The sequence below is a fragment of the Sinohyriopsis cumingii genome, chromosome 7, assembly GCF_028554795.1.
Source record: "Sinohyriopsis cumingii isolate HCF-2022 chromosome 7, ASM2855479v2, whole genome shotgun sequence".
Lineage (NCBI taxonomy): Eukaryota > Metazoa > Mollusca > Bivalvia > Unionida > Unionidae > Sinohyriopsis > Sinohyriopsis cumingii.
In genome coordinates, this window is record NC_142967.1 from 59,794,221 (window position 1) to 59,815,518 (window position 21,298).

Genomic DNA, 21,298 nt, shown 5'->3' on the forward strand with positions numbered 1-21,298 from the left:
GAGAATCACTGAGTATGGCCCTAGTAAATAAGATACCTTTGAGAATCACTGAGTATGGCCTGGGTAAATAAGATACCTTTGAGAATCACTGAGTATGGCCCAAGTAAATAAGATACCTTTGAGAATCACTGAGTATGGCCTGGGTAAATAAGATACCTTTGAATATCACTGAGTATGGCCCAAGTAAATAAGATACCTTTGAGAATCACTGAGTATGGCCTGGGTAAATAAGATACCTTTGAGAATCACTGAGTATGGCCTGGGTAAATAAGATACCTTTGAATATCACTGAGTATGACCCAAGTAAATAAGATACCTATGAGTATTGATGAGTATGGCCCAAGTAAATAAGATACCTATGAGTATTGCAGAGTATGGCCCAAGTAGATAAGATATCTTTGAGTATCACTGAATATGGCCCAAGTAAATAAGATACCTTTGAGTATCACTGAGTCTGGATGAAGGCCTTGATTCAGCAGTTGGCATCTGGGCTGCCTGTATCCTGCTCACCAGGGAACTATTTTTCCTGCTCAAGGGGCTGAAGTAAAAATAAAAAAAGCTATTACAAATATCTGCAATTGTTATTATTGTAGGCAAACATCATCAGGAATTCAGGATGATTAAAATTAGTTTTAAATACTTGTGTTATGTGCATACATCATTGAAAGCTAATACATAAATATGCTTGTGGGTTTTTTTCAGAGCTAAAAGGTAATTTCAAAATAAATGAACAATAATTATATAATAGCAGTCATCTACATTATCCTGTTAATATTCACTCGCTACTCTTGTATATTTTGTCTGTCAACAGGTTTATATATTTAGTCAGAAAGTCACTTGCATGTTATATTTTCTAAAATTATGTTATTTAATTTGAAAGATTCCTGTATCCTTCTGGGCATGTGTAAGAAAGGTCCCTTTAATTATACCTTTAGATTTTGTCAAAGATTTAGTCAGTCAATATGCTTTTATTTTGTTAATATTCAATGTCTCTCAGTGTGAGATGGTGATTTTGTGTGTGTGTGTGTGTGTGTGTGTGTGTGTGTGTGTGTGTGTATGAGGCTTTCTTAAATCCCTGTATTTGCTGGATATGATTGCCAGTTCAATGGTTTTGTCTGGCATTTGTTCCAAGCAACCAGACATTGGTCATAGGATATTCCAAAATATCATTATATCAGGTTATCTTTGATTTATTTATCATTAAACTATCAAATAAAGACCATAATGAAGTAAAATTCAAAGGTCAATATATCTAGTTTACAGATTGTTTCTTTCTCAGACAATCAATTAGGGTGTTGCCAACTAAATTTAATCAAAGGTGACTAGGTCAAGTTTGCACATTGTTCTTTCTCAGACAATCAATTAGGGTGTTGCCAACTAAATTTAATCAAAGGTGACCAGGTCAAGTTTGCATGTTGTTCTTTCTCAGACAATCAATTAGGGTGTTGCCAACTAAATTTAATCAAAGGTGACTAGGTCAAGTTTGCATGTTGTTCTTTCCCAGACAATCAATTAGGGTGTTGCCAACTAAATTTAATCAAAGGTGACCAGGTCAAGTTTGCATGTTGTTCTTTCTCAGACAATCAATTAGGGTGTTGCCAACTAAATTTAATCAAAGGTGACCAGGTCAAGTTTGCATGTTGTTCTTTCTCAGACAATCAATTAGGGTGTTGCCAACTAAATTTAATCAAAGGTGACCAGGTCAAGTTTGCATGTTGTTCTTTCTCAGACAATCAATTAGGGTGTTGCCAACTAAATTTAATCAAAGGTGACTAGGTCAAGTTTGCATGTTGTTCTTTCTCAGACAATCAATTAGGGTGTTGCCAACTAAATTTAATCAAAGGTGACCAGGTCAAGTTTGCATGTTGTTCTTTCTCAGACAATCAATTAGGGTGTTGCCAACTAAATTTAATCAAAGGTGACCAGGTCAAGTTTGCATGTTGTTCTTTCTCAGACAATCAATTAGGGTGTTGCCAACTAAATTTAATCAAAGGTGACTAGGTCAAGTTTGCATGTTGTTCTTTCTCAGACAATCAATATAAGTGCTGCTGAATAAGCATGTTATACAGCTCAACTACCTGAAGGCTATACTGCTCACAGTTAGTTGGTATAAATGGGATGGTGGGGGGAGAAGAGATAATAATTTTCTTTCCCTCTTCTTTTGCTTGAGAGAGCACTAACCACCATGTCACAGCATAATAACAATTATAACTGTAACCCTTAACCGGCATCTGCAGATAAGAGATTTGCCATACATTACTGCAAAGCAACATGTCATGGGTTTTGACATTGCTGGAAGCTGAGTTTCTAGGAGAGACACTCCATTTTAAGTCCCTCTGCAGTGAGTTTCTTACAGCCATATGCAACGGAGCAGCTTTCACTTCAACTGCAGTGTTCATCATCAGATGATGACCTGCCAGTCAAAGCAGTACAGTTTGTACAGATTACTCATGCAAACATATGTGATAAATTACCTGACTTTTAACACATTCATTGTGTTTGAGTCCAACACATTTTCCTGAAAATGTTAGTGACATACCACAGTTTGGTCACTTAGACACTTTCATCATTTACTGCAATCAACCAAGAGAAATCAGGGACACGGTCTTCAGTGCTGATGAAGTAAAGAAGGAGTGTTTTTTTTTCCCAAGTACATGGTGTAAACAAACTTATAGAGGACTGTTAACATATGATACTGACAAAACTAGTTTCAATGAAAGGACAGTACACAGATGTGATGCATTTGATGGTAGTTTCACAGGCACCTTCAGTGGTAGCCCTTGATGGTAACTGATGGTAATTTCTTCTCAATAGCAAAATTATGAATTTAAAGGAGATATCTTTACCCATTTCCACCACTAGAAAAACATTCTGTATTTCCCCTAATAAGTTTGCAAAGTGGTGAGCCTTCTGTAATTCTGTTCCACATTTGTTTACATAACTGTTTATTTCTGATCTATTGTTTGCTATCAGACAGGCATGCTGGTTCAGCATTTCTGGTTTGGGACGCAAAACCTGCATTTGTGGTTGTTTCAGAAGGCATGGATATAGGAGGATTTCCTTGGGTATCTCAACCATTTGGTGGTCATTTATCCAAGATTTTTCCCAAGTAAGGGAAACAATCAACACCAACATGCAGATTTGACTGAAGGCAAGGGGTTGATAGACCATTCTGTGTGAATTGGTTGATTCCATATGGGGAGTGAAGTATTTTAATTTGGATTTGTCAACTATTACACCACCTGAGAAGATAAAAAATAAGGCAGAGATCTGGGGATTTAATTTTCCATGCCGTAACAAAAAAAACTGAATACAGTTGATGTCTGAAAGAATCAGAATGCCCATTTCAGATAGCACCTCTTGCCAATCTTTTAGCATTCATGTGACCTTCATCTCCAGGAGGTGCTATGCATGGACTGCTCCAGAAGGAACCAAACCCTGCTCATGTGTAAACAGGACAAGGTACTGGCACCCCAACAATCAGACTGCCATTCATGCATATCATGATATATGGCAGTTTTTCCATAAATGGAATGTCCAGTAAATGTTTAAGTGAGGTGCTCCCATTTGCTGAGATTTAGCCTCATAATATAAAAAAGCACATTTAACATTTGGTCTAGTTGTCAAAGTTTCTGCCATCACTGAGACAATGAATCATCAGACTACAGGGGTCTCATGAAGAAGCCACCCCTAACAAGGAGATCCATGGTCAAACTGAGATATTGGAGGGCAGGACAAAAATCATTGAGAGAATTGATGGATTACTTCCCTTGTGAGGAGAAAACTACTCAGCATCTCAAACTTAAGAACGAGAAGAAAACCAGAAGGTATCTGTGAGCCCTGTCAATGAGTGTGCTCACGATGCACAAGCAAAATCAGTCACTAAAGAAATGACAGGATCCCTCAACTCAGAGTGATACTACTCTTCTTTCACCTCAGTTTGATGAACAAATTAAATTTTAGCACTTTCAATAGTTTATGTCACTGTAAAGCAGTAAATTGGTATGATTCATCCAAAGCTGTTTGCTAAAGGTGTCATTTCTATATACCATTCCATGCATCAACTCATCACACATTTTTCAATTAGACAGTAAATTCACACTTGCAAAATTAAGCACTGTCTGTATGCAGACCAAATAAAATTTGGTGACATAGCCTTTGGCCATTCTAATGTCACTTGATCTGCTTAACCCTTTAGTTACTACAGCTGTTGTGCAGTTCACTACTGCCGAGTGCTGTCATATCAGTTACTGAGACTACTGAGGCCGGTTCCTAGGCTGAATACTAGAGCATCATCAAGGCTGGCTACAGAAACTGACGATGAAAACATGGTTACATTTATATTATTATTTCATTAGCTTTTTGCTGGATTTCCTTGTATAGAGTCTGTTATTCATATACTTCCACTTTATATTACAAAGTTGAGAGTGGTACCTCTCAAAACAGTCATTATCCACACATAAATGATGATGTATATTCCAAAATATGTCCACATCTCCGTAATGCTGATTTCATACCATTTCAGCCTCAGGACTTGTTTTTGGTCCCCCATTTTCTTGACATAATCATTTGTTTCTTTCCCAAGCTTTTCCACCAGACAGTCAGGAAAAAACTTGAGAAAAAAATCGTTCTCATTGCTTAGTCCAAGCTTGATTGTTGACCCAACATGAGAATCAAAATCACTGATCTCGAACACGGTGAGGTTATAACTCCATTGTGCAAGTGGGACTATGTCCACCTTGTCATCCGATTCAAAATCACTTGCATCTGGTGTTGAAATAGGACTAATATCAATATCTGATCGATTTTCTAAGAATGATCCATTAAACTCTGCAATATCGTTTGCATTGAACCCTTTAAAGTTGATCATATCTGAATCAGAATCCATCTTTGTTTATTTCAGCTACACGTGTTTCGTAAAGTGCAGAAAATCCCTGACAGTGTCTAAATTTAACCTCTCAGCTTTCACACTTGTATCAAAATGTTGAGTAAACAGTTCTCTCATTGGTCATGATAATCAAAAATATGTAAACTTCTGTACTTTCAACCAATCAACGTTTAGTTAACATAGCAGTCATGTCCGCATAGATGCGACACTCGGGTTTTGAGTACTGTGGAACTATACGCACATAAGCGACACTGGGGTAGTAAACTAGGCTTATCGACACTGCATATATACGTCACTGGGGTTCAGGAGCTATTTACAGGTGATGATTAGATACGGTAGTCATGGCTAAAGGGTTAAGGGAAAAACCAAAAATGTACTTATGTGGAGTAAGTTCCATCACAATTCCTTCAAGGAAATCATTTCCCATCATGAAAGCATGAATCTAGGGCTAATTTTAGCACATCAACAAAATAAATATTAGATATTTACTTTTAATACACAAAGTTATTGGCATTAATAAAATTTATTTAACAACCATGCATAATATTGTTAACCAGTTGTAGCATGGTAAAAGTAACTGCAGCCTTCATGTTGGATTCAATGTTATCACAGTAACCAATGACCATAAGCATGTCGTTACAATATCAGGAAATTACTACAATGAACTAATATTGTCAATACAGCTGCTATGTATTGACTATAGAACCAGGTCAAGTCATTACATAGTACACTTACATAGCCCGAGGTGTGGTATTTCCATCTTTTTCCACTGTACTGGGGTCATAGATTTTGACCAGGATGTCCGAGATATCAGCATCAGTTTTATGTGGATACAATATTCCCAGGACAGTGTTCAGTTCTTCCTTATTAAACTGACCAATCTTGACCAGACCACCAATGAACTGCAACTCCTGAAAGAGTTATTAGGTTAGACTGCATTCTGAAAACCTACTTTAGTGGAAAAATTAGTATTCCTCCTTTTATAAGCCTACAAGACCAACTGATAAATACTATATATGCTCACGTATAAGTCCAAGTGTAAATATACAGACCTAAATCTGCCAGTGCATTATGCAGTTTGTTGTACATAATTAGTAAATAAACAACACAGACCACAGTCTGCTGGCACATTATGCCATTAGATATGTTTTTTACAGTTGGACTCAACTTATAAGCAAGTACATAAGGTATTTTGAAAATGTAATATTGAAAGCATGCTATATCTTATTTAAAACATGAAAGGGGATGGTAATGGGATGGTAAGGGGATAGTAATGGGATGGTAGGGGGATGGTAATGGGATGGTAATAGGATGGTAAGGGGATGGTAATAGGATGGTAATGGCATGGTAAGAGGATGGTAATGGGATGGTAAGGGGATGGTAAGGGGATGGTAATGGCATCAAAATCATTCAAATTTAACTCTGAATTATTTTGAATAACACAAACACAAGAAGTATTTACTTCAGAGCTGACACCAAGAACAAGTTTGATATGGCATGGGGATATGTTGAGGTCATCAGGTCAATATAATATTCACAAGTCATATCAAATGAGTGCAGTTTTGTATTTATTACATACACCCTCTGTTATGTTTCAGAAACACTTTCAACTTCACTGAAATTCGAAACGAACTGGTATTTATAAAAGTCTGATTCACTGCATATAAAAATGTGCAGACATCAAAGAATGCCTCTAAGTAGTTGAATTCTGGGTGCATGATACAGAAATATGGATTAACCAGCTGTATTAACCAGCAGATCAAGCAGATAAGACTAAATGAGTATGTAATTAATACATCCTTATATGATCAGATTGCCTTCATGTTTGCTCTTTCTTACATAAGCTGTACTCTGATTGCATGTGCTTTATAAAGTTGTTTTCATTGTCGAAAAAACCCAACTGTTTTTGGTAGATATCATTTCTTCATAACTGATCAGATAAGAATAAAGATGATAGGGTTTGCTGTGAGCAAGTGCTTGTTGAAACACTCAGGAGAGACTTAAGTACAAACTTGATCTGGAGAGTTTGTGTGCATGTATATTCAAACGTCATTTCCATCAGAATTTGCACTACAAAACACTCAAGAACCATTAAAGCAAAATGATGGGAAGTTATATGCAGATTGTAGAATTCTTTATCTCATAACAAAACATTATAATTCCAACCTGCAAATTAGAGTGTCATAGAATAAAAAAAGTGGCCAAGACGAATTAATAAACAAGCCTGGTTTATGTTTGAAGATGTATTAAGAAAATGGATACACACAGTAACACTCATCAAATCCCTCTGAATGTATAACCTTGATATACAACCAGCACAGGTTATTTATTCAACAATTTCTACATGGGTCAGTGATTGGTCAGATGGTTTTTAGATTCATATTAACAAGAGTTAGGCATCTGACCATTGAATGATCAATTGTGGAAACGTTAATTACTTGATGATGAATGTATTATACTGAAGAGTGTTTTGCAAAATCATTTACCTGTTCCTGAAGAGCTTGCATCCTGACAATCTCATTTTGACGCTGCACTTCTTCCAATGTTTGGCTAATCTCACGGTCCAGTTGGTTTCTTTAAAATGAAAATATGTTTGAATTATTGCTAACATATACATATTCAATGTTCTGTTTGTATTTTAATTGAGTATCGATTTTCATAAGTTTGCAAACAGTTAATTTTTCTTAGCACATGATTTTAAATTAGATGGAGGCTAGGCTAATCAACACATTATCCAAGGTGACAAGAGTTGTGTCCCTTTGCAGATCAATCAAAAGATGCCTTTCTTGTCTCAAATGCAAGCCATCCACAAAGCTTGATGGCATTGATTGTGACATATGACTTTATTTTGTGAAAACCATTTTTCTTCTTGGATACCCCCAGACCATGACTTAGCATTTAACTCAAAAATCAACAGTCATTGTCCTTGTTTCAAATGCAAGCCAACTACAAAGTTTAGTCAGTGCATATTGGTACAGAACCTATGTAGTTTGGTGGAAAATGGTTTTCATTCTTTCCATCCTTGTGACTTTGACATTTGAATCCCAGAATGAATAGGTGTCTTCTTTGTTTCATATTCGAGACATCCACAAGGACTGGTTCAAGTAGAACTTGGATATCATGCAGATACCATTTTTCTTCTCAGAGTCACTGTGACCGTGACATTTCACTTTTTGACCCAAAATCCATTAGATGTCATTCTTGTCTCAACTGCAAACATTTAGAACATTTGGTCCTGGTATCTGGTATACAAGTCAAGTTATTGTGTGAAATCAATTTTTGTTCTTTTAGTGCATGCAGTCTTGACCTTTGACCATTTAAACCCAAAATTTATAGCTTTCTTACTTGCCCCAAATGCTCACTACTTACAAATTTATGTTTCAGTAGATGGCAGAGAACTAAAAATTATTGTGCAGAAACAAAATAAAGAACGGACATTACAGCTTTATTTTGTCTGCACTATGGTAGGTATATAAGGTTATGTCACTTAAAAAAAACTTATTTTTAAATACAAATGTAAAGCATTATTTACAGGTTACACGTTACAGATTTATAGTAAATTTTGTAGTTTAGGAGCTAAAAAACTGTTGATTGGGACCATAGCTAAAGTGATTGAAAAAATATTACATGGATGCTAGTTTTCACATGCCATTAAAATGTCCCAAGTCAATGAAGGCCCTGAACTTTGTATAATATAGTCCAAATATGCTTGTCATCAAACTCACTTGAGATCTAGTTGAGATAAAGGTACTATGTTTAAAAAGACACAAAGGATTTGGATGCTATTATTCAATATATATTGAGATTCATGGCATATCAGTCAAAGGCCCTAACCCTGTAAAATACAATCCAACATTTTGGTCATCATAAAGTCGTCTGAGATCTTGCTGAGGAGCAAATGTGGTTAAATCAAATAACACAAGTTTAATGCTATAGTGTTCTGACAAAAGTGAGATGCCCAAGTCATTCAAGCACCATAACTCTGTAACATATTGTCAAAATGTTATGTCTGCAGCAGTTATCTGAGACCTTGTTAAGCTGAGGTTGACTGCACAGCTAAGTCAGTTCAGATCAAATAGACAATGCACAAGACAGAATGTTCATGTCCTAGTGGATCCAGGAAACTTGACTTACCAAGCATAAATTTTAAAAAGTACATTACTGAGATGATGCTCCACAGCAAAGTTTGGTTTAAATCAAATGAAAAAAAGTAGACGCTTGAGTATTCAAAAACTTCTAAGTTAGCAATGCCAATAATATGATGATCAAGAGCCATAACTCTGAGAAATATGAGCAGAGTGTGCTAATCTCAAACCCATCTAAAAAGTTTGTTAAGATGATCTTTCACAAATCTAACTGAAATCTACTTATAAATATGAGAGCTAAAGTGTTCATATGTTGTGCATTGGTGATGCCTATACTAACACAAACAAGATACAAAATTTAAGAAATATGTGCAGAGCATACTCCTCATCTGATTCATCCAAGCTCTTATAGCTTCAAATATGGCTAAAATTTTATAATACAGCTTGAAGCCAGAATGTCAGCAATATTATGCATTAGAAGTGCCGATGCTACAATGATCAAGAGCCTTAAATATGTGTATATACTATATTTAAGATGAAGTTTAGGTTTTAACAAATCTAAATGTGGAAGCAAAAGAAATAATTTTTCAGAGTAAACATCAGATCTAGCCCCAAATCCACCTTGCACCAAATTTTTTAAGTCCAAAGATTCATCTATGCTTGTACTACCAGATATTAATTTTCTGATCATGTTTACATTTTCTCTACTATTCTGGTCATGTCTTTGTTTTTAAACATCTGTGGAAATAAATTAAAGAAAACTGACATGCATGTGTTTCTTCAAATTTATATGAGTATATATTCATCCTTCCACATCAGCTACACTGACATATATATGTACTCTAACTCCCACAAATATTTATATTTGAATCACGTAGTTTAGGTTATTAATTCTTCAGAGAGTATTTTCCATGATGCTATAATACATGAGCCTGATTTCCATATGGAAAAAAGTGCTTATGGATTAAAGTTGCAACTTTATTCCATTTGGAATTTTCATTTGCTGTGAAGTACTTATGGAACTGATATACAATAAATTGTCTGATTCCATAAGTTTTCCAGTACATATCTCTTCCATATGGATTCCTGAAGTATTCCATATGGAATCCATGAGAAATTTCTGTACAGGTGTTCAAAAGGTTACGCATTAGCAATGCCTAGGCTAAGAAGATCAACAGCCATAAATCAAAGAAATGTGTGCAGATTGTGTTTATGATTGCACTCATCCATGCTGTTGTTGAGATAAGGCTTTAGTCATTCATGCTGTTGTTGAGATAAGACTTCACGCATCCATGCTGTTGTTGAGATAATGCTTATGATTGCACTCAGCCACGCTTCTCAACAAATTTGGTTCATATCTAATAATAAATATAAAAATACCAGAGCATTCACAAGGCAGACAAATAGAAGCACATATGGATGGATGGATAGGTCAAACCATTTCTACAACTCCTTGTTTTAGTGGCCTGTAACCATAGTTGCCAACCCTCCAGGCTCATAATTAGTGAATTTTGACATGAATTCGTGAAGCGATCTTCGAGTCCGTGAATATTTGTCAGAACAAATGTTTAGCATTGTCTCCAGCTGATAAAGGTTGATTGTGTTCAACAACAAAACTCAAAAACTATGCTTCAGCATTGGTAGCTTCTAGTTCTTCCATCGAGAGCTGAAATCTGCTGTGAGTTCTTAATTATCCAACCTCTATGTGCTTTTCGCTACCAATGTGCTTCCTCACATCCTCTGCCACCACGGTCACACTGTTAAAATTTGTGGCACACTGTGTGCAAAAAGCATGATGTATCTCAGTGTTTGAAGGCTGAATGCAAGGCCAATTTTTTGTATATTCCAAACTAAATTTCATTTTTTGTTCAAAAGATTTCTTTTTCTTTGTTGGTGAAGACATTTTCAAGATGCGGTGCCAAATGATAATGGTAAAATTCTGGTTAGGCCCCAGTTCCTCTCAAAAGCATTTGTAAAACAACTCTTATACATATAGATTAAAATACGCTAAAACGCTTGCTACCAGGCCAACTGTACCAATCAACTATAGTTCCACTAATATCATGACCAGCAGTACCAGACCGTATCGGCAACTGCTGATATCATGACTAGTGCTTAACAGGAAATCAGTTTTTTTTATTAAAGATTTAAAATAATTGAGAATTGGAGTTTTCATGAATTTTTTGCTTGCTGTGTGAATTTGTGAATCATTGAAAAAATCATGAAATCCATGCCAAAATCGTGAGGGTTGGCAGCTATGTGTAGCATTAAAATGGAATATTTTACCTGAAATTCTCCATGTCTACCATGTGTTTATGAATAAGAAGCATCTTCTTAATCTTGGTTGCAGTTTTGTTGGGGGCCACAAGATTTCGGAGCTCAGCATCCTGAGCTTCTAACATGGATTTCTCTCTCTGTTCCAACCTTTCTCGCAAACGTTTCTTCAGAACCTAGAAAAAAGAATCATAGATCAATCATTTGTAATACATGTGAACATCAAAATACCACCTGGGAGAATCATAGATCAATCATTTGTAATACATGTGAACATCAAAATACCACCTGGAAGAATCACAGATCAATCATTTGTAATACATGTGAACATCAAAATACCATATGTGAACATCAAAATACCACCTGGGAGAATCATAGATCAATCATTTGTAATACATGTGAACATCAAAATACCACCTGAGAGAATCATAGATCAATCATTTGTAATACATGTGAACATCAAAATACCACCTGAGAGAATCATAGATCAATTATTTGTAATACATGTGAACATCAAAATACCACCTGGGAGAATCATAGATCAATCATTTGTAATACATGTGAACATCAAAATACCACCTGGGAGAATCATAGATCAATCATTTGTAATACATGTGAACATCAAAATACCACCTGGGAGAATCATAGATCAATCATTTTGTAATACATGTGAACATCAAAATACCACCTGTGAGAATCATAGATCAATCATTCATAATACATGTGAACATCAAAATACCACCTGAGAGAATCAGAATATTCTGGAAAGTATGATGCTTAACCCCAGTTGTGGGACCTATCTAACTGTATTGAATGACTATAAGCAAATTCTTGAACTGCACTTATATGAAATATACTGTTCTGATCAAAATTACGATGAATATTGATTTGATTTGATAAAATCAAAGTAGAGGTCTTTAGACATAGCTAATACAGCCTCAAAATATTTTTAAAATAAATTTACAAGGATTTCCAAAACTTTCAAAGAGTATGTTTTCTTATGGAAAATGAACTTATTCTATGTGTTACTTTGTTTAGCACTGCATAAATAGCTGTGAAATTAAAAGATAATTCACACCACTACAACAAATGGACTTCCATGTCATTTGCTCCAACCAATTTTATCCCATTTATTTATTTATTCATTAATTTTGGAAAATATTTTTTAAAAATTCATTAAAAAGTGAATATTTTGTAAATAAAGATGGCTTTACAAAGTATGTTATATTTTCTTTACTGACCTTTTCCTGCTTTTCCTTCTGAGCCTCTATTTTGCTGTTCAACTGTTCTTGTTGCTGAAAACAAATTTCAATAATAATATACAGTATTTTTAGTTTCCAAGAAACATTTAAGCACCCAATACATGAGTTTTTTTATAGTAATTTCTGTTTGATTTTGGACACTGTTTTTGGAGACAAATAATGATGTTCATGCCATGTAATTTAATTTTTCAAGTATTTTAATTGTGCACATATGGTTAAAATAACAATGCAATTCTTCAATGATATCCGACAGACTAATACCAATTTTGAATGTGAAAGAAAGGTTAAATTATCATCAGATAGTCTCAACAAGTTGGAGTAAAATTGTCAATACTGGGAGAACCATTATTCACTGTTAATTAGGTTTCTTGTTCTAATGAATACTATATTTTTACAAATCTATACTTGCTTATATTTCAAGTCCAACTGTAAGCTGCACAGACCCAGATCTGCCACCACATAATGTGCCAGCAGATCAGGGTCTATACTGTTTGTTTGGAGTAATCAGTAGAACAAAATACACAGACCTCTATCTGCCAGTGCAATATGCATTAGTAGCTCAGGGCCTCTGTTGTTTGCATTTGGACTAAACTTATAAGTGAGTACATATGGTAAACACACTCCAGCAGAGAAGAAATCCAAATCATCAAAAAACTTTAGAGCGATATACTGCTTTCATCAAAAGAGTAAACCAGTAAAATAAAGCTGTCTTCACAAACATTTAACATCTTAAATGTGGCAAATAACCCTAATTAAAAAATAAATGTGTATAAACCAGGTTCTTATTTTTACGTAATTTATTTTCCATTGTTATAAATTTATAAGTATTGAAATATTATTAAATCTGTTTTGGTACCTGACTGCACTAGCTGGGCTGGTTCAGTGGTTCAGCTTGTAATATTTAAAACCAACCTTTGACTCTACCACCCACTACAAGAAGACAGTTGCTTTAAAACAATGAAAATTCTTCGTATTATGTCTATTTTCATGTTATTTTCATTCAGTGACAAATTTGAGATCAACATGAGTTATGTTTGTGCAGATTTTCATGTTACCACCATTTATCTGCCTAGATATCAAACATTACCAACATATGTTGGCCTATATATCAAACATTACCATCATTTATCTGCCTAGATATCAAACATTACCACCGCTCTGGTGGCCTAGTGGTTAGAATGTCTGCCTCAGATGCATAAGGTCATGGGTTCAATCCCTGGCCAAGTCATACCAGAGACTTACAAAAATGGTACTAACAGCTGCCTCGCTTGGCGCTCTGCATCAAGAGGTTAGTGTTGGGACTGGTCAGCCTGGTGTCAGGATAATGTGATGGTGGGACATAATGCTACATGTCTGTGGCATGACACCCCAGTGCTTGACATAACTATAAACTGTCACACTGCAGACATAGTAGCGATATGAGTGAAAAATTGTTAAAGCTATGTTAAAAATCCAAATCACACACACACACACACACACACACACACACACACACACACACACACATCAAACATTACCACCATTTATCTGCCCAGATATGAAACATTACCACTGTATATCTGCCTAGATATCAAACATTACCAACATATGTTGGCTTAGATATCAAACGTTACCAAAATGTTGGCCTATATATCAAACATTACTACCATTTATCTGCCTAGATATCAAACATTACCAACATATGTTGGCCTAGATTTCAAACATTACCACCATTTATCTGCCTATATATCAAACATTACCACCATTTATCTGCCTAGATATCAAACATTACCACCATTTATCTGCCTAGATATCAAACATTACCAACATATGTTGGCCTAGATATCAAACATTACCACCATTTATCTGCCTAGATATCAAATATTACCAACATGTGCTGGCCTATATATCAAACATTACCACCATTTATCTGCCTAGATATCAAACATTACCAAGATATGTTGGCCTAGATATCAAACATTACCACCATTTATCTGCCCAGATATTAAAAAATACCACCATTAATGGAGCACAAATTTTTCACATTTTAAAGTTCTTCATTTATCCTCCACATAATACGTTAACCAACACTTGTACTCAGTTTGTCTATTATGGTGTGGTTTATCAAAAAATGAATGCAAATTGCAATGCAGCTGCCATACTAGTTCTTTCTTTAGTTTTCATTATGAACATACTATCAATTACAAAGCAATCATGGAAAACAATTGTAAAATCCATGCAAAATGAAACTGATTTTCTACATTCTGATTTCAAATTCAAAAATAAAATCAAGAATTCTGAATAATTTAGTTTGGTAAAAATGAATTACGATGAGAAAAAATCAGATTCTTGATGGGGTTAAAAATCATGAGATCTATGTCATACTGTGTATGTCTATATCATTACTGTATATACTATGAGGTCTATATCATAATGTGTATATCAGGAGGTCTATATCCTAATATGTATATAATGAGGTCTATATCACACTGTATATATATCATGTGGTCTATATCATAATGTGTATATCATGAGGTCTATATCATAATTTGTATATAATGAGGTCAGTGACATACTGTATATATCATGAGGTCTATAACATGGTGTGTATATCATGACATCTGTATCATACTGTGTATATCAAGAGGTCTATATCATACTGTGTATATCATGAGGTCTACATTATAATGTGTATAACATGAGGTCTATATCATAATGTGTATATCAAGAGGTCTATAGCATACTGTGTATATAATGAGGTCTATATCATACTGTATATATCATGAGGTCTGTATCATAATGTGTATATCATAAGGTCTACATCATACTGTGTATATCATGAGATCTATATCATAAATATATAATGTGGTTTATATCATAATGTGTATATAATGAGGTCTATATCATAATGTGCATATCATGAGGTCAATATCATGATGTGTATATCATGAGGTCTATATCATAATGTGTATATCACAAGGTCTACATCATAATGTGTATATCATGAGGTCTACATCATAATGTGTATATCATGAGGTCTATATCATAATGTGTATATCATGAGGTCTACATCATAATGTGTATATCATGAGGTCTATATCATAATGTGTATATCACAAGGTCTACATCATAATGTGTATATCATGAGGTCTATATCATAATGTGTATATCACAAGGTCTACATCATAATGTGTATATCATGAGGTCTATATCATAATGTGTATATCATGAGGTCTATATCATAATGTGTCTATCATGTGGTCTATATCATAATGTGTATTTCATGAGGTCTATATCATAATTATATCATGTGGTCTATATCATAATGTGTATATCATGAGGTCTATATCATAATGTGTATATTATGTTGTCTGTATCATGTGTATATCATGAGGTCTATATCATAATGTGTATATCATGTGGTCTATATCATAATGTGTATATCATGAGGTCTATATCATAATGTGTATATCACATGGTCTACATCATAATGTGTATATCACAAGGTCTACATCATAATGTGTATATCATGTGGTCTATATCATAATGTGTATATCATGAGGTCTATATCATAATGTGTATATCACAAGGTCTACATCATAATGTGTATATCATGAGGTCTATATCATAATGTGTATATCACAAGGTCTACATCATAATGTGTATATCATGAGGTCTATATCATAATGTGTATATCATGAGGTCTATACCATAATGTGTATATCATGTGGTCTATATCATAATGTGTATATCATGAGGTCTATATCATAATTATATCATGAGGTCTATATCATAATGTGTATATAACAAGGTTTATATCATGCTGTGTATATCATGAGGTCTATATCATAATGTGTATATCATGAGGTCTATATCATGCTGTGTATATCATGAGGTCTATATCATAATGTGTATATCACAAGGTCTATATCATAATGTGTATATTATGTAGTCTATATCATAATGCGTATATCATGAGGTCTACATCACATATGTATATCATGAGGTCTATATCATAATGTGTATATCACATGGTCTATATCATAATGTGTATATCATGAGGTCTGCATCATATGTGTATATCATGAAGTCTATATCATAATGTGTATATAATGAGGTCTATATCATAATGTGTCTATCATGTGGTCTATATCATAATGTGTATTTCATGAGGTCTATATCATAATTATATCATGTGGTCTATATCATAATGTGTAATATCATGAGGTCTATATCATAATGTGTATATTATGTTGTCTGTATCATGTGTATATCATGAGGTCTATATCATAATGTGTATATCATGTGGTCTATATCATAATGTGTATGTCATGAGGTCTATATCATGCTGTGTATATCATGAGGTCTATATCATAATGTGTATATCATGTGGTCTATATCATAGTGTGTATATCATGAGGTCTATATCATAGTGTGTATATCATGTGGTCTATCTCATAATGTGTATATCATGAGGTCTACATCATTCTGTGTATATCATGAGGTCTATATCATTCTGTGCATATCATGAGGTCTATATCATAATGTGTATATCATGAGGTCTATATCATAATTATATCATGAGTTCTATATCATTCTGTGTATATCATGAGGTCTATATCATTCTGTGTATATCATGAGGTCTATACAATAATGTCTGTATCATGAGGTCTACATCATTCTGTGTATATCATAAGGTCTATATCATGCTGTGTTTATTATGAGGTCTATATCATGCTGTGTATATCATGAGGTCTATATCATAATGCATATATAATGAGGTCTATATCATGATGTGTATATCATGAGGTCTATATCATGCTGTGTATATCATGAGGTCTATATCATGCTGTGTATATCATGAGGTCTATATCATAATGTGTATATCATGAGGTCTACATCATCATGCGTATATCATGAAGTCTATATCATGCTCTGTATATCAGTAACAAAACAAGTTGTCTGTTTATCACTTGCCTGACCCCAATTCAAAAATACAGTCAGTAAGTATAACAGGTTCAGTGCTATCTTTGTGCTCTTGGTGCATAATACTCTTAACAAAAAGATACAATCATTATCATTGAAGTTTTATGAATTTACATGAAACCATCTCAAATATATGGTGGTAAATAAAATACCCCAATTTTTAACAATGAACTGCTGCTAATGTTGCCAACAGGAAAGTGTATATTACCTTTCCTCAGTATTTATGAGTTTGCCATAAAAATTAATCTTAACTGGAATCAAGGGCAATTCACAATATTTGGGGGTAAAGTTCTCCATAAATAATTAAGAAATTATTGAAATTAATTTTTATTCTAATATTAGGAGTTATTGGGAATCTCCCTTATGCAATGGTCTGAAAGAAATTTGATTGCTATTTTAAAAAAGAATTGGTAATGTCAAAATCAAAAATATTTGTTTTTGTCTTTGAAAAACTAGGCACTATGTTTCGATTACCATTTATATCTACAAACTAATGAGAGTTTTAAATTTGATTTACACATGGAATCTAATCTAAAAGGTAATATTTTTTACTAAAATTGGTATAATATGTGTTCTTTTTGCAAAGCAGATCCTGAAAACCTTAAATATCTATTTTGCTTCTGTCCTGTCATGACCTACTTTTGGAAAGATATTTTTAATTGGATAGAAATTGAATGTACACATATACATTACCTACATTTGATAGTCAATAAATATTATTAGGAATATCAGAATTGAGAAAAGCAGACTTTACTTTAAATTTTGGATATATTCAATTCATAAATTGCTTTTAAGATTTGTAAATGGGATAATTCAATGAAAGCTGAAGTTTGTATATAAATTTTGTGTTAGATTAAAATCATTACAGCTAGGCTAAGAGTCTGGTATGTTAGAACATTTGTATATTTGTATATAGCATCTCTCTCTCTCTCTCTCATTACCCCTGCAGACAATTCTTTTTATCTTTTTTTTAATATATTTTATATTTATCATGTGTCTATGAACATGACACATTATTTTGTATCATATATCATTTTACTTTCTTGTACATCTGGCACATGATAGCTCTCCAATCCATGACCAGCCAATGACAAGGATTGTATAAAAACAAGAGAAAACATCATCACCATCTGCTAACACAGGCAAGACAAAATCAACACTGCATACCTCATAGTGTTTATTGAGGAAGGCTTGGCACTCAGGATTACTCAAAATTCCTCTGTCACTCAGGTCATTTATCAAATTACTCTTGAGGCCATGTATAGCTCTCTGCTGCTCCTCAATCTTGGCAAGCTTAAAAACAATAATAATACATTTTTAATGTTTTAATATCAATTATACAATTAATTCCAACTTGAACTGTATATTCTCATGTACAAGACAGATCTAATTGCAAACTGCATAGTCCCATATATGTCATCCCATAATGTGCTGTCAGATCTGGGTCTATGCAGTTGGTTAGGATTAATTAGTTGAACCAACAACATTGACCCTGATCTGCAGGTGCATTATATGGCAAATCACAGTCCATGTTGTTTGCAGGTGGACCTGACTTGCATCATGTGAGTATATATAGTACATTTTGTTATAACATTGTTCCAGGGCCATTTAGGTGGTTGAACATGTACAATTTGTGACACCATCCATACTCAAACAACAGAAACGCTTTTCAATATATTAAAACACTTCTTTTTCAGGTAATTCGTGTATAATTTATGTATAAGTAACTGATCATGACCCTTGGTCTCAAACACATCCTCAGGCTCTGACAAACTTTTGTTGCAGAAAACAGTCTATGGCACATATGTCTGTGTTACGTAGAGAAATTTCTGTAAATGGTTTTAGTGCATCTTGGATATTTAAATACTTGTCTTCTTTTCTCACCTGGACCCATAGTTTTCATATCCAGACTCCCAATGATTGGAGATTGAGAGTTAAGAACTCCCAGTGTCAAAGACCTACAGAGAACTCTGACCTACTTACTAGGCATTCATGACAGCCAGCATGGTGTGGTAAAATGTTACTGAATGAGTGGTATATAGCACTTCTACTGTAATAATGTTGTAAATTGTTATTTTGAGAACTCTGACCTACTTACTAGGCATTCATGACAGCCAGCATGGTGGGGTAAAATGTTACTGAATGAGTGGTATATAGCACTTCTACTGTAATAATGTTGTAAATTGTTATTTTGAGAACTCTGACCTACTTACTAGGCATTCATGACAGCCAGCATGGTGGGGTAAAATGTTACTGAATGAGTGGTATATAGCACTTCTATTGTAATAATGTTGTAAATTGTTATTTTGAGAACTCTGACCTACTTACTAGGCATTCATGACAGCCAGCATGGTGGGGTAAAATGTTACTGAATGAGTGGTATATAGCAGCTTCTACTGTAATAATGTTGTAAATTGTTATTTTCCTTATTATAATTGCATGCAATTTACAATGGATTGGGATTCCATTCAATTTCATCCCCAATGTAATAACAACTTTCTTTCAAAGAAAATTCAATCAGAACACTTTTTCAATATAAATGTCAAGGTCATGGTCACAATTTGCAAATCATTTTGTAATAATTATTATACATTGTGACTTTTTGTCAAAAAGAGTTGTAGAGATAACTTTAGACCATGAAGAAAACATTGTCCTTTGAATGACAACTAATGACTGGCCCATACATAAGACAGCTTCTATGATCAAATCAAGGACCATGGAGGTGCAAAGGAGAGATATGACCACTGCATTATCCTGGAGATTCCATACAACTAATATGACACACTAGAAAAAGACAAGGATGAATATTTTATGCTAGTTGTAGACAATTCTCCAAATCTGATTGGTTTATCACCTAGGCAGCTTATTCAAATATTGGAGGTACCTGTAATATTACTCTGACAGGTAATATGGAATTTGGCAGGTATACCTGCTACCTCATGTTTTAACACCTGGATAACCTGCAAACATGCTAGTAATACAGAGGGAGGCATGGATCCATTCTATTTTTACAGAAAAGGCAAAACAAGATTTTTCTTTGCTTAACCCTTTACCCCAGTATCTGTTACTGTGAAAACTGTTAATATACATGTGCCAAAACCACATAATGCAGTGTTCTATCCATGTAAATAGGCTTGCCTGTAAAATTTAGAGTAGTTCAATATGTTAGTTTCAACATAAAAATTTAACCATTTTACATTTTTTGTACATATTTCTTATCTATAGATAGATTTATGAGTAAATTATCATTTTTATGGCAGCTGTATAATTATTTTTCACTCATTTATGTTTTATATACTTTACAATCTTGAAAGAATAGATTCACCTTCAAATGAGTAAAGCTGTGTGACCAACAACAGCTGACCTAAATTCTCAATCTCTAAATCTACTGGTTTGTCTGTATCACTACATTATCCATATTTGAAAATCATCAAAAATCAGCATCATCTACATCAATATCAAAGCTTTATCTCAATTACTGAGGCCTTCATGGTCATTTTCTCATCATCAAAACTCAAGAAAGTGATTAACAATCTGTTTCCTCCATTCTAGATAAGGGAGAATCTGACCCAGTTACTTTAAAAGTAGATTATGACTGTGTGTTAAATAGAAACCATGTGATGTGATACAATGTTGATTAAATTTCTAATATGGCTTTTTTCCAAAGGTGGCACTATGAAAACCAGCTCAGGATGGCTGATGTTTGCTGTAGGCACTGAAATATGCTTCTATGTGGATGGTGCAGAGGCATCTAGATGCACATGTATAACAAGGCACTGAAAGGAGATTCAACTGGAATCTGGCAGAAGCATTTAAAAGCACTT

General features: G+C 34.1%; 1 protein-coding gene across 1 annotated transcript in view; it reads right to left on the reverse strand.

The window, feature by feature from the left end:
• The window catches only part of LOC149795347 (limbin-like), a 125,207-nt gene that overhangs the window by 11,992 nt on the left and 91,917 nt on the right, over positions 1-21,298 (reverse strand). Inside the window, exons 23-28 of the mRNA XM_089965122.1 lie at positions 18,642-18,767; positions 12,489-12,542; positions 11,260-11,423; positions 7,375-7,462; positions 5,624-5,799; positions 437-538 (exon numbers count right to left, since the gene is read on the reverse strand). Of these exons, the coding sequence (XP_089821248.1) occupies positions 437-538; positions 5,624-5,799; positions 7,375-7,462; positions 11,260-11,423; positions 12,489-12,542; positions 18,642-18,767 (710 nt within the window). The remainder of the gene's footprint in view (positions 1-436; positions 539-5,623; positions 5,800-7,374; positions 7,463-11,259; positions 11,424-12,488; positions 12,543-18,641; positions 18,768-21,298) is intronic.